Source organism: Homalodisca vitripennis, chromosome 1 (assembly GCF_021130785.1).
Source record: "Homalodisca vitripennis isolate AUS2020 chromosome 1, UT_GWSS_2.1, whole genome shotgun sequence".
Taxonomy (NCBI): Eukaryota; Metazoa; Arthropoda; class Insecta; order Hemiptera; family Cicadellidae; genus Homalodisca; species Homalodisca vitripennis.
In genome coordinates, this window is record NC_060207.1 from 17,983,955 (window position 1) to 17,998,820 (window position 14,866).

A 14,866-nucleotide genomic window follows, 5' to 3' on the forward strand; every position below is an offset into this window, starting at 1 on the left:
GTTTCATGTGTCATATTCAAAGACAAAATTTATTAAAAACTTTAAATATGTCTGTTTTATTGTTCAATTAAAAACTCCCACTTTTGTATTTGTATAAATCGATCAAATCAATGATTGATAATAACACATGTACAAATAACAAACTAAAACTATAATGAAAATGTATAAATGTTGGACATGTAACTGACTTTTCTTATTGTTGATACTTAAACCTGTAATGTCTGTAATAAAAAATCCATAAGAGTGGATATTACAGATCAGGAACCTAAATTACTAACCCCAGTGGCTGTGGCTTTTTATTAGCCAATAAACGCAATATTTACTACCCATATTTCACTATGACCGTACTCTGTTTGGGAGATTACATAATAAAAGAGTTAAAAAAACATATTTAAAAGATTTGAAGCTCACTACAATTAATATATTTATCTACCTATTTAAAGTAGAACTCTGTGAAATGGAAAATCTGTGAAAAAAATTATGAGGCAGATAATATATAACTATAAAACTTATGTTTACTCATCTTCAATTTGATTAATTATTATAAATTATATACTGATTTTTACTACCAGTAGTCAATTTCTTAAATGCATTTAGAGTTATTGTTGATAAACTTAAATTCATAGTATTACCTGTTAAGATTTAATATAACTTAATAATTTGTGTATATTTAAATTTAATATACCTGTTAACTTTTATCATTATGAATACAATTGATCTTGTTTTATATGTTACCATTTTAATGCAAGAGTATATTAAATAAATTACAAATTGATTGAAACATGTTAAACCTTAATTACCTCTTCAGCTATTTGTAATTTTTAAGATAAAACTAATAAACTTGATAAATTGGATTCGGTATGTTGTAATGGTGACTTTGTTACTTTGTTAATAGGAGGCAAGTTAAAACAGAATACATTATTTATATTGGCACTTAATGAGTCTTGCCAATAGACATTTATTACGCATGTATTTATTACGCATGTATTCATTACGCATGTATTTATTACGCAGATAATTGGTGCATCAATAAAGCCAAGAGAGTTCTTAATAAATAAGAAATTATACATCTGAATTGCATCATCTGATGCCAAAATACTTATAACAAATTACAGTAGCTAATAATTATGAATCAGACGTGAGAACATAGACCAATTAACAATATCAGCAATACATAAATATAAACTTAAAATATAAATAATAAATTAATATAAACCAAATATATTAACTTTTTAATATACCCATTAACTTTTTATATATAAATATAAAAAGTTAATATACCAGACAACTATAATCTAAAAAAGGTATATAACAGTGACATCAGTAATATTAACTAGTTCCTTGGAGTTGCAACAGATTGCAGATTGCTTCAAAGCAACACCACTATTATTGTTATCTACATCATGATAGTCAACTATCTCACTATTATTGTTATCTACATCATGATAGTCAACTATCTGTATTACTTGATGTTATCCTTTGTATTACTAAAGTCTATCTCTCTCTGTCACTCTGTTATAAACTCTAGATAGTTTTAAAGCAGTTTGAGTTGTCTGTATATTTGCTACTCAACCCCACTGGCATGTTATGAAAAGAGTAAGTTGGTACCACAACAATGCCATTACAAAACTGGCTATGAAACTTTGACATGTAGTTGTACTTTTGTCTGGTAGATAGCAGCACTGAACAGGCTAAGAACTCTCCTAACTTTATTACTTTTAGTGTTTCTGGTTGGTATGACTGTGACAAATATAACCTTTACTTTTATTGTAACCAGTAAAATATTGTTTTTTTCTTTATTGCAGCCAGAATAATATTACTTTTTCTTTTATTGCAGCCAGTTGATGTTTTTTATTTTATAGATAACTGGTTGGGGGGGGGGGGGCGTTCACAGCTACAGTCCATGTGTTTTAAAATGGTATGTTTGTTGCTTAGGTTATTTGTAAAATTTCAAATCTATAGTTAATTTCATTCTCCAGATGTCCTACAGACAGATAGAAAGTTGTACAGAAAATTAATTTGTACATCATCTGCAAACAAAAGAGATATTGTGTGAGCCTTCAATGATGATGCTTAGTCAGATTCAATGGTTGGACATGCACCCTTATAGAACTCATTCGTATCAATGTAGAAATTAAGTTTCATGCCAAATTTAAAGTCTACAGAATATAGTTTCCACTCTATTATTTTTCTCTTTTTACTCTGTGAATAAAAATGTCATATGTTTAAATCTCTTACACGGGTTTTTTCTTAGTTTGTTCAAAATTGTAGTATTCTGTAATTTTTTCATTGTGATCTTGGTACCCATAAGACCAATATACATATATATTTGTTCTCAGCCAATATCCATGGAGTCAAATGCACCATAATTGAACTCAAAGTTAATATACAAATTGAGCTTCTTGGGAGATTTCAAGTCTACAGGTCAGACAGAAATGAAAGTTTTCCAGCCCAACATGTGAGAAGCTTTGTGATGCTCAGCCAAATATTAAAATACTGTTTCTCAAAATCATTTGTTCTAAGTGGTATAATATACTCATACATATTGCACAGACCTATGTCTTATGTATGTATATATGTAGTTTTATTATAAGTATGATTTCCCTTTTGTACAATAAATGTAAAATATTTAAAAATTAATTTGCTAAATTTTCATAAGTATACCCCCTATAGAACCGAAGCTATTGCAGTTTTACTGTAAAAAATGTCAAAATAGAAATTCCTAGATGCTAAGACACCATTAAAAAGTTGTATAAATGATAAAAAATAATACTCTTTCTGAAAAAACTATTTTAAGATAACATAATATATTTATATATTTTGCATGGCCCTATATAGTATGTATGTAAGTAAATGATAAATATGATGCAGTATATATAATTTCCTTGCTTATAATAAATTTAACCCTCCGAGTGTCCATCATATTTCCCTAAACGTCCACCTGTTTTTGTAACTTTTGTAGTCTTTTTTGCACAATTCATAAAATATCTTAAGAATGGTTTAAATATAGAGTATTATACATCATTTTTCTTGGAAAGAATCACAGAATATGCTTATATAAGAATTAAAATCTTTAAAAAAACTTTCTTTTTGCAACAGCCTGAGAAAGGGGAAAAAATATTTTAGAAAATATTTTTTTAAATATAAAAGTATCCACATGTTATTGTTATATTACCTCTACAACAATTCCATAATAGGCAAATTATAACAAATTTAGTCATAAACACATAAATATACAGGGTTATAGGGTTCTGTGAATATATTCATAATGTTATATCATAATATATTTACAACAACACACTGAACAATCGCGCGAGCAGCGTCCCGCCCGAAATAACAGCTGGTATAAACTACTTACACTAGCATCTGGTATAGACCAAGAGGTATGCAAAGACCACTAAATGTAAAGAACAATTCACAGCCTTTCAATATATGTAATTTATAACAATATTACGCGAATAATAGCGCGGGTCGAATTAATTTGATCGGCAAGTGCCCGCCGTCTTAAAATAAGACGGCGACGTTTAGCGAAAGGTGCCGTCGACTTAAAAACAAGTCGGCCGACGCTCGGAGGGTTAAAATACTGGTACTTAAAATGGTACTTAAAAGTGTAATTTTGTGAAGGTTCATAAGCGTATCTCCTGTAGAACTCAAATTATTGCAGTTTGATTGTAAAACCATGCCAAATCATGAAGAAAAAACCAAATTCCAAGTTGCTAACTCCTAGGTGCTAAATCGCTATTAAAAATAGTGTGCCAAATGTTTCATGAAGCACATGTAACAATAGCGAATGTACTATGTTATCTTTTGTAATGCCAAAGTCTCTATCGATCTCTTATAAACACCTAGATAGCTTCAAGCAGTTTGAGATATTAGCACTTTGGTATTTTGCTATTACGTGGGTAAAAGTTACCTATGAAGTCTCTATTAGTCTTGGACAAACAACTAGATCGTTTTAAGCAGATTGAGATATTGTTCGTTTAGAGTTCAATCTACTATCTACTTCAAATATTTAAAAAAGTTTATCTTAACAAAAAGTTTTCGACATTTTCACAATAAAGCCAAGACGTAACATTACCTGTATTCCACATCATCAGCTCGAGGCCGAAAGTCCGCCTCTTCTCCATAGAGCTGGTGGGGTGGAACATTGTTGCCCGACATCTTCTCATAGACGAAGCAGCGATAGCTGTCCTCATTGGAAGTGGCGTGGCTGTGATGTACTTTGCCAACCAGATAGCGGGAGGACCCTTCCTTCCATGTGGCCAGGCATTGAAGTTCCTCCACTGAAAGTTAAAAATATATTTTTAGAGAATTTTGTTAACTTTATAGAGGGATTTCTGTGGGCTATTAATCCACAGAGGCAATATAGGCTGGAAGATGGTCAACTCTAGTAAAAAAATATACTCTTTGTGTCCCCTGAAAACTTAATTTGATCATAAGAAAATCACTAACATCAGATAGACTCAAAAGTTGTTCTCTTGTGCGCAATGTCACTGCCACAGAAAAGTGAAAATAGTTGGAAAGTTCAATTCTGTTAAACACACTGTTGCCTGCAGAAAAGGAAAACAACAGGAAATTACAGATCCCAGCACACACCCACAAATCACAAAGGCACTAACATCAAATAGACTAAAAACCCCTACTCTTGTGATCACTGCCATCGAGGCAGGAAATTAGCTAGAAAGGTTAGCTCTGGAAATTAGCTGGAAAGTTCAGCTCTGCCTAACACAATGTTGTCTGCCAAAAAGAGAAACAGCAGTAAATTACAAATTACAAATCCCAGCACTGGTTACCTTCCCAGTAATGTTGCTGCCTTGCCAAGAAGCACAAATAGGCTAAGTGCAGAAAATGATTTAGGAACGGAAGTCGTGCCAAAATTAAACTTGATATATTTTATAAAACATTTATCTACATAACAGCAAGATCTTGTAGTTTCCTTTTCCGAAGTCTGTGAAAGTTATTTTAGGATCTGCTTATTGGAATTAGTAACAGGCAAGATTTTTCCATGGATAAATATCTTCACTAATCTTGACTCATAGACCTAATGAATTCTTATTTGAACATAAATATGAGTTGCCATAGGAAGTCCCATGTCAAACTATCACTGGTTTATACAACCTCTTCAGTCAGTGCCAGAAGAAATTATGACCAAGATACGACTATGGTAAATTATAAATTGCCTCATTTGTGTGGTTACAGGTTATATTTAGTAAAAACATCGCAACATCGTTATAATTATAATATCATTTTTATAAAATAGCAATTCAAGTCTTTCAAAGTAGAAATATTATTTGCTGTTATACAATCGATTTTTGTCAAATAAAATGGATAATAGCTTCTAAAATAGTTTAAACTTTAAACAATCCTAGTATTATATTAAGAATTCATAAAAAACAACTGCTTTAATGTTTCCCTGGACTTGATCTAAAAAGTGTTAACCATAATATGATGTAATGCCTTTTCATAAATATAAATGCATGGATCATGAATATGAATACAAATGTATTTATGACTATACGTTGTTCATGAAAAAAAGTATATTGAGGTATACGGTAGTTTAGTTTTACCCTTCTACAATATTGCATTTCAGTACTTGCTTCACTTCCTGGACATATGGTAAAATAATGCTAAAAATCTCGGGTCTTTTTCGTTTAAGGGCCAGCACAAAAGACCCTAGATTGCCTATTCAAAACTCAGATCACGCGATGCTTGCCCGCTGCGCAGCGCTATGCGCTGCTTGCTCTTTTAGAAAAAAAAATTAATTCGAGCTTGCAAAGTCCAAGCCCAGATCAACTCACCACGCTTTATTGAACAAGAAAAACTAAGTATAACTCACTCATGAGAAAATGGAAGTAATTAAGAGCAAAACTTATTGTTCTGGAGGCCAATACCAATTGATATCCCTCCAAATGGCATCACATAAATCAACGAAAACGATTAAATGCACTGTCAGTCAGGTATAGTATGTTTGTAAGGTGCTGGCCCTTAAACGAAAAAGACCCAAAATCTCAAATATAACACATTTTCTAGTACTGACTGATAAGTTCGTGCAGGAATAAAAGGTTTATACAATGGTTGTAATACAAAGTTTTTTTAAAAAAAAATTATTTAGTTTTATTTCAACTATGAAAAAAAAGAACAATACATTTTAAACAAAAAAAATTGAATACCTACCTAATTAGTTTTATTAAAGATTTTGAGTATCTTTAAACAATTAACCTTCAAAATTAATATTTTATCTTGAATATAATGTCTAAAAGGTAAAAGTTAAAGATAAATCGAGTCTAACTATCAGAAGGAACATTATTAGCAAATTCATTATAAACATTTTACTGCCTTAACTTAAAAAAATCGTTTTAAATTTTTGGTTACAGATTTATTAAGTTTTTTGGAAACATAAAATTTGAAAACATTAAAAAATAACAGCGATTGAAACAATTATAAACAAATCATTTTGTCTCTTATTAAATTGAAATAAATATAACAGGAATTTTGTATCTAATTTGGCCAATGAAAATTAAAATACAAATTCAATATGATGACTCAACGTCATGTTTACTAATAAGTTAGTTTCATTTCCCAACATTGATATGGCACAGGTTAAAATAACTATTTCCAGAACCCCATGCTGAAGATTAAAATTGCTGTGGTGGAGTGGAACACTTACTTTACTCAATTTTCTAATCGTGGCCAATTTTGTGCAATGTTTGTTTATTCTATCTCTCCAGTTGTTCTTACGTTGTTCGTTTTTATTATGTAGTATGTTGATTATTCCTCATTTAAATACTTGTATTTGTTGTTTTACTACCATTGTTAATTTATTATGTCAGAATTTTTATTGTTGTCATTTATTGATTTCATCTTATCTTTAAAATTTCCAGCACAAGCCATATAACTTGTTACAGAATTTTAGTTTAAATAGTATGTTTTAAATCTGCCAATTTGTCAGACAAAATTAAAAACATAGTTATATTATGTTTTAGATTTATACGTTAATGATATATCATATTGATGTTATTGACGTGTTACCATAGCATAGCTATGTAACATTATACAATAGTAAAAGAATTTTAGTTTGCTATGAGAAGAGTTCCTTAATTGTATATGGAATTCTTTCCAGGAAAAGAGTTTTTAATTTACGTTTAAAGGCAAGTTCATAATCAGAATATTTAATTTTAGTGGATAGACATAGCATAATAACTACATTACTTTTATTATAATAACTGTGTCTGTGTTATTACAAGGTATCATGCTTCCTGCTTCAGCCTTAAAGCGCAAAGGATATGTTAATAAAATAACGTGGAGGTGATACGGAAGTAACAGAAGAGGTCGCCTACCTGTACTCTCGGTGCCGTGGACATCAGGACACGCCTGGTAACGCAACAGGAGAGAGGTGACACGGAAGTAACAGAAGAGGTTCGCCTACCTGTACTCTCGGTGCCGTGGACATCAGGACACGCCTGGTAACACAGGAGGAGAGAGGTGACACGGAAGTAACAGAAGAGGGTTCGCCTACCTGTACTCTCGGTGCCGTGGACATCAGGACACGCCTGGTAACACAGGAGGAGAGAGGTGACACGGAAGTAACAGAAGGGGTCGCCTACCTGTACTCTCGGTGCCGTGGACATCAGGACACGCCTGGTAACACAGGAGGAGAGAGGTGACACGGAAAGTAACAGAAGGGGTCGCCTACCTGTACTCTCGGTGCCGTGGACATCAGGACACGCCTGGTAACACAGGAGGAGAGAGGTGACACGGAATAACAGAAGAGGGTCGCCTACCTGTACTCTCGGTGCCGTGGACATCAGGACACGCCTGGTAACACAGGAGGAGAGAGGTGACACGGAAGTAACAGAAGGGGTTCGCCTACCTGTACTCTCGGTGCCGTGGACATCAGGATACGCCTGGTAACACAGGAGGAGAGAGGTGACACGGAAGTAACAGAAGGGGTCGCCTACCTGTACTCTCGTGCCGGTCGTGGACATCAGGACACGCCTGGTAACACAGGAGGAGAGAGGTGACATGGAAGTAACAGAAGAGGTTCGCCTACCTGTACTCTCGGTGCCGTGGACATCAGGACACGCCTGGTAACACAGGAGGAGAGAGGTGACACGGAAGTAACAGAAGAGGGTCGCCTACCTGTACTCTCGGTGCCGTGGACATCAGGACACGCCTGGTAACACAGGAGGAGAGAGGTGACATGGAAGTAACAGAAGAGGTTCGCCTACCTGTACTCTCGGTGCCGTGGACATCAGGACACGCCTGGTAACACTGGAGGAGAGAGGTGACACGGAAGTAACAGAAGAGGTTCGCCTACCTGTACTCTCGGTGCCGTGGACATCAGGACACGCCTGGTAACACAGGAGGAGAGAGGTGACATGGAAGTAACAGAAGAAGGTCGCCTACCTGTACTCTCGGTGCCGTGGACATCAGGACACGCCTGGTAACACTGGAGGAGAGAGGTGACACGGAAGTAACAGAAGGGGTCGCCTACCTGTACTCTCGGTGCCGTGGACATCAGGACACGCCTGGTAACACAGGAGGAGAGAGGTGACATGGAAGTAACAGAAGAGGGTCGCCTACCTGTACTCTCGGTGCCGTGGACATTAGGACACCCCTGGTAACACAGGAGGAGAGAGGTGACACGGAAGTAACAGAAGAGGGTCGCCTACCTGTACTCTCGGTGCCGTGGACATTAGGACACGCCTGGTAACACAGGAGGAGAGAGGTGACACGGAAGTAACAGAAGAGGGTCGCCTACCTGTACTCTCGGTGCCGTGGACATTAGGACACGCCTGGTAACACAGGAGGAGAGAGGTGACACGGAAGTAACAGAAGAGGGTCGCCTACCTGTACTCTCGGTGCCGTGGACATCAGGACACGCCTGGTAACGCAGCAGGAGCCGAGAGTCCTGCGTGCAGGAGTCGATGCTGCTGACAGGATAGCGACACTCGCCGTGGCCGCGGTTGTAGGTGAAGGTATGGCCTCCACGGAACGGGCAGGACACGGAGGAGGCGGCCTCGCGGAACATGGAGTAGAGCAGCGCGTCTCCCGTGATCAGCGAACACAGAGAGTGTAGGCTGTCACGCTGCAGGCAGTACGCTGTAACAGCGAGAACTAGCGTAGTTGCAGCATTTTAAAAAATCGTCAAAATTCTAAAACAGTGATAAAAAGGATAAAGAAACATTTTTATTTCGTACATTATCGTTGATGGTTAAGTTAAAAAGAAAACTGGCTGACGGATTATGTAATAGCTATGTATTACTACTTAGGAAACAACGTATCAAGAACTTATGTCTGCTCTCGTCTTCATCGTCAAATCTAAAAACACATGGCAATGACCACACCAATATCAAAGTTGACAACACAGTAAGGTTACCAGCTTAGATTTTTACACGGATGAATTATAATGTTTTTACTTTTGTGCTTGCTTAAACTAATTTGGAACCAGAAGAAGAGAGCAGAAACCAGTTCACGAAAGGTTTACAAACTTAAAGCAAAAAATAGTTTTGTAACCTTATTCATATTTTTAAGTCTGTATTTAAAACGTAATTTAAATCTATATTAATTTACGTATAATGTACACCACATTTAAAAAATAGGTGTTATCCAATTTGATTAATAATTTGTACATGAATAAATATATGTTTTATGTGAAGTTTTTGTTTTTTAACAAAAAATAATTTGTAATACGACATTTCTAAAGGGGAAATGATCTAAAGCGATCCTTATAGTTACGGTATATGAAATATGAATAGTTTAAAATACCTTTGTAAATTCGTAGTAATTTCAAACATAAATTTCCTGACTTTTATTACCTATAATGTTGCTAGTCTCTTTAGGAACAAACAATCGTAGAAGAATTTTTATGCAAAAATAAGTAACAAATGAGAATCAGCAAATTGTTGTAATATTTGAGGCGAAAATGCTGTAAATGAATCGATCTATCGGGCTTTTAAAACGTTATAGTTACTTTCAGTACTGCAATCTGTATCAGGAGGAATGAGGAGTATGCAATATGCACGCAGCATTAGAGTTGCAGGCGGAATTCCTGAAGGCGCTTCCTTAGTTCATTCACTTGCGTGGTTATGCAAATAAGTAGTAACGTAATTAGGATTCATTACATTGTAGTTGAATTCGACTACCTATTTTGGTGATAAGTCATAAATAAAACAATAATAAACAATAAATATGTGTTTTGGAATCCAACTTAGATTTAAAAGCGTTTATTTCCGGTCTGTATTGTTTCTAGTGCTATAAGTAAAATTGATTTTTACCCCGATTAAAAAAATATAGGCATACGTAAGCTTTAAAAGACTACTTTAGTCAGAATGCATCTACTTCCATCGCTTGTATTCTGCTTCTGATATAAGGGGAAGAGTGTGCCATGCCTTCTCTAATCCTTTACCAACAGTAAAATTGTTAAGAGAGACAACCAGTTTTGATAACCTTATGTGCAAAACATTCACAGATTTCTTTATCAAGGTGGGTTTTAGAACACCTTTTAAATACTATTTTCAATGTATTAGATGACTTATTCGTCACTGGTGCATTATAAAATAAAACTTAGATAGTAACTTTGTCTTTGCAAACTGCATAACACTACCGATCAAGCGCTGTATAATTATTTAGTATTTCCTAAAATTTAAATGTAAACAAATGTTTTTGCCACTTTGGTACACTTCGGCTCAAAGTGTCAACAGCTGTTTGAGTCAACAGGTGTTTCTCACCTTCCTTGGACTTATAGAAATATTTCAAAATCAAAATTAGCCAAATCGGTCCAGCCGTTCTCGAGTTTTAGTGACATCAACAAACGTCATTTTATTTGTATACACAGAGATATTGTTTTTATTATATTTTATGGTTCAAAATACAAACTAGTTACATATGCACAAATATTAACTTTATACTCACTTTCTTTATACTGAAGAACATTGACGTGTTTCTCGTGGATGACGACGCACCTGTAGCAAATTCCTTTGCTGGAACAACAATTTGCAATTAGAACAAAAACGTAAGCGAGTCTGAACGAACAAAGACCCTCATTCAGTTTATTGCATTCAGATCCGCCATAAAGATTAATGGCTATCTGCATCGCCATCTAAGTCAACGAGCGTTGTGGAACAATCATCGTGCAATTAAAGCTCGGAAAACTTCAAAAGGATTTACGAACCATTGTTCATTTTGAAAGCACTTTGAGTCGAAATTGGCCAACAAACCAAACTAGTAAAAGTAGACACATAAAGGAGCGACATAAACGTTATCACTGACATTAAATGTAGCGTCCATGATACAATCAAGTGACAACAATAAAGTGCATCCTTTCCCGTCCCGTACTCTTGTCGCCCGCTGTAGTTAAGGTTTATGTGTCGTAAAACCGTATAAATCAAACAGTCACAATGTTCAACAACGGCTGATAAATGGTCGTAGTTCTGTGCTAACTCAGTTACACGGTGTCCAGCAACTAGATCATATGAACAGTTTTAGGAAGCGATTAACTTTATGTATTATATTTAAAGTAACAGGGTTTGTTAAGAAATACCATATCTTCATCTTAAAATCCGGCTGCCATCTTGATTTTTGCCCAATGAGAACAATGTTACGCCACAAATACTATATATATATATATATATATATATATATATATATATATATATATATATTATAAGTCCTTATAATTTATTGGTCCTAGATAATAGATGGTTTTGTTCCAAAAATATACTTTACGCGCGTTGAACATTTTTGTACATACTTCGACATTTTTATGGTTTCAGAAAAAAGGTGATAATGTTAAACCTCAAAAACTGTAAAGCCCTTATAATTTACGATTTTTAAGCGCATTTAATATATATTTCGATATTTTTATGAGTTATTCGTAAAAAGGTTCCATAATGTTAAACCTCAAACAATGTTACGCTCTTAATTTTTTACACAGAACAAAAAGGTTTTTATATATTTCGATATTTTTATGAGTTATTCGTAAAAAGGTTCCATAACGTTAAACCTCAAACAATGTTACGCTCTTAATTTTTTACACAGAACAAAAAGTTTTTTATATATTTCGATATTTTTATGAGTTATTCGTAAAAAGGTTCCATAACGTTAAACCTCAAACAATGTTACGCTCTTAATTTTTTACACAGAACAAAAAGGTTTTTTATATGTTTCGATATTTTTATGAGTTATTCGTAAAAAGGTTCCATAATGTTAAACCTCAAACAATGTTACGCTCTTAATTTTTTACACAGAACAAAAAAGTTTTTATATATTTCGATATTTTTATGAGTTATTCGTAAAAAGGTTCCATAATGTTAAACCTCAAACAATGTTACGCTCTTAATTTTTTACACAGAACAAAAAGGTTTTTATATGTTTCGATATTTTTATGAGTTATTCATAAAAAGGTTCCATAACGTTAAACCTCAAACAATGTTACGCTCTTAATTTTTTACACAGAACAAAAAAGTTTTTATATATTTCGATATTTTTATGAGTTATTCGTAAAAAGGTTCCATAATGTTAAACCTCAAACAATGTTACGCTCTTAATTTTTTACACAGAACAAAAAGGTTTTTATATGTTTCGATATTTTTATGGGTTATACAAAAAAAGTGCCGCAAGTGTTACAAAAAAAGTGTTACATCTTAAAAACTTTTACTCCCTTATTTTTTATAAGCATCATAGTTTTTAGGTGATAGTTTCTTAAAAATATTACTGAAATAACTTGATTATATATTTCATTTAAACAAATTTTGTGTTATTCCGGCAACAATATAGTATGACAGCATCAATAATAACAACAAGAACTTTATTTTTTAGATGTTTTATATGCTATTTTCTAGTACATTAATGGGCATGTTTTCATATTGTATTTTTTACGCTTACTGTTCCAGAACCATTACATTATAACTATCATATTGTAAAATGCTGTAAGCCGTATAAATACATAAACATGATGACTAACAGCCATAAATACTCACTCGTCCACGAGCAGAAACTTGTCACCCTCCGAAGCGAGACAGCGGCCTTTCGTGCTGAGGCGAGAGTCCTGGATTGTGATTGGCTGGCGCACCCCGGACTGGAACCACGTGCCCGTCCAGCGAGTTGGAAACCGGCAACCGGTCTCAGCTGGAACAGAAGAGACGATCAGCAGGTGCTGCGTGAGGTCACGGAACAATTCTCCTTTGTCTACTTATTGCATTTCGACGTCTGAAGAACTAACAGGATTTCAAATGATAATTCGGGCAGTGTCCCACCTTCTCTGGTGCGAGTGTAACGTGTTGTTTGTGCTCTTAGCTACTGTGCAGTGACATCGCTTTGGTCCACTCTCCCCAGTAAAAATTCATTTGCATGCTGTTGCCGCACTTTTTAGTTTTTACGTTTTTTCTGGAATGTGTCAAGGAGGTTTCACATATAAAAAGGTGAGATTTTAATCCTTAAACGAGGTCTTGTACTTTCTCGTAACATATAATGATCGCGAATGTACGCAAGTAATTCTTTTATTCTTTCAAATCATCCACCGTCAATAACAAAGTTTAAAGTCAGTGCTATATGCTAGATTTCTTTATAGTTTCTTGTAGACTCAGCTATTTTCCAAGTACTTGAAAGAAGGTGACAAGATTTTGCTGACAATTTTCGATCGATCAGTCAAATGAAAAACATCTCTGATATCTTCCTCAAGTCGAAAGGCGAGAATATAAACAAAAACGGATAACAATAATGGCAACATCGGATGTTTACAAATTTATTTCTACAAACTTGTTTTTTGCCAGTGTTACACCTAATTAACCAAGTTAAAAATCTAGGTATATCATCTATACATATCGTATAGATGTCACTCTCATTTGTTAATATACATTTTAATGATGTGACCTAACCTAAACCCACTGACTTAACCTAACACATACGTAAAATCTGAGTTAGTTTGGTAATTTTAGTGCTATAATAAAGGTTAAATGAACCAATCAACCTAGATTAAGCATGTTTCGCGCTTTAAAGTAATATCATAATAAGCACTGAAAATTAGGTTCAGATTAAATGGCAATCCGGATGAAAGAGAACCATGTAGGAGAGGTCAGCTATTAATATTTGACTAATTTATGGTTATAAAACGGTTTCATGTTACTACAAGGTACACCGTGTTGCGTAACACAACACCTGTTGTGTAACAGGCTTCGCTCAAGTTGCATGCAGAATTACAAATCTATAGCTCATTACATTCTCGAGATGTCCTAAAGAGAGATGGACAGACAATCAATTCAGAATAGAAATTTTTATATCCTCCCAGCACACAGAAGAGTAATGTGTCAAACTACTGAGTAATAAATAGGCTTCAATGACCTCAGCCAAATTACATGGTTGTACATGCATCATCATAGAACTCAGTTACAGTACTACATCGCTAGAATGCGTTGAAATCAAATCGGGTGACCGACTTTTCACTCTTCAAATAATATTATTAATTAAGTAAAATATTTTCTTCTTACTCTTGTCAATAAAAAGTCGCACATGAAGTCACCAAAAGATGATGTTGTAAGTGTTAGGTAATTAGGTTACATGTGGTAATCTATTACTTGTTAAAATCTCATATGATTGTCCTAAGTTTGTTAAAAAATATTATTTTATCGCTGCTATCTCTGTTACCCATAAGACCGATAAAAATATCCACGCACATCCAAAGTCCATGGAGTGACATACATCATTATCGAACTCAATGTTGCCTATATAGAAATTAATCTTAATGAAAAATGTAAATCCTATAGGTCTGTTCGTATATATCACGTGACATACAGAAATCATATTTTTCCATGACTCTCGAGTCATAGGCTTCGCTAACGCTCAGCCATTAGCGCTGCCGATAAAATCA

General features: G+C 34.4%; 1 protein-coding gene across 1 annotated transcript in view; it reads right to left on the reverse strand.

The window, feature by feature from the left end:
- The window catches only part of LOC124357857, a 204,874-nt gene that overhangs the window by 22,098 nt on the left and 167,910 nt on the right, over positions 1 to 14,866 (reverse strand). The window contains exons 2-5 of the mRNA XM_046809936.1: positions 12,981 to 13,128; positions 10,915 to 10,982; positions 8,851 to 9,102; positions 4,079 to 4,283 (exon numbers count right to left, since the gene is read on the reverse strand). Coding sequence (XP_046665892.1) covers positions 4,079 to 4,283; positions 8,851 to 9,102; positions 10,915 to 10,982; positions 12,981 to 13,128 — 673 coding nt within the window. The remainder of the gene's footprint in view (positions 1 to 4,078; positions 4,284 to 8,850; positions 9,103 to 10,914; positions 10,983 to 12,980; positions 13,129 to 14,866) is intronic.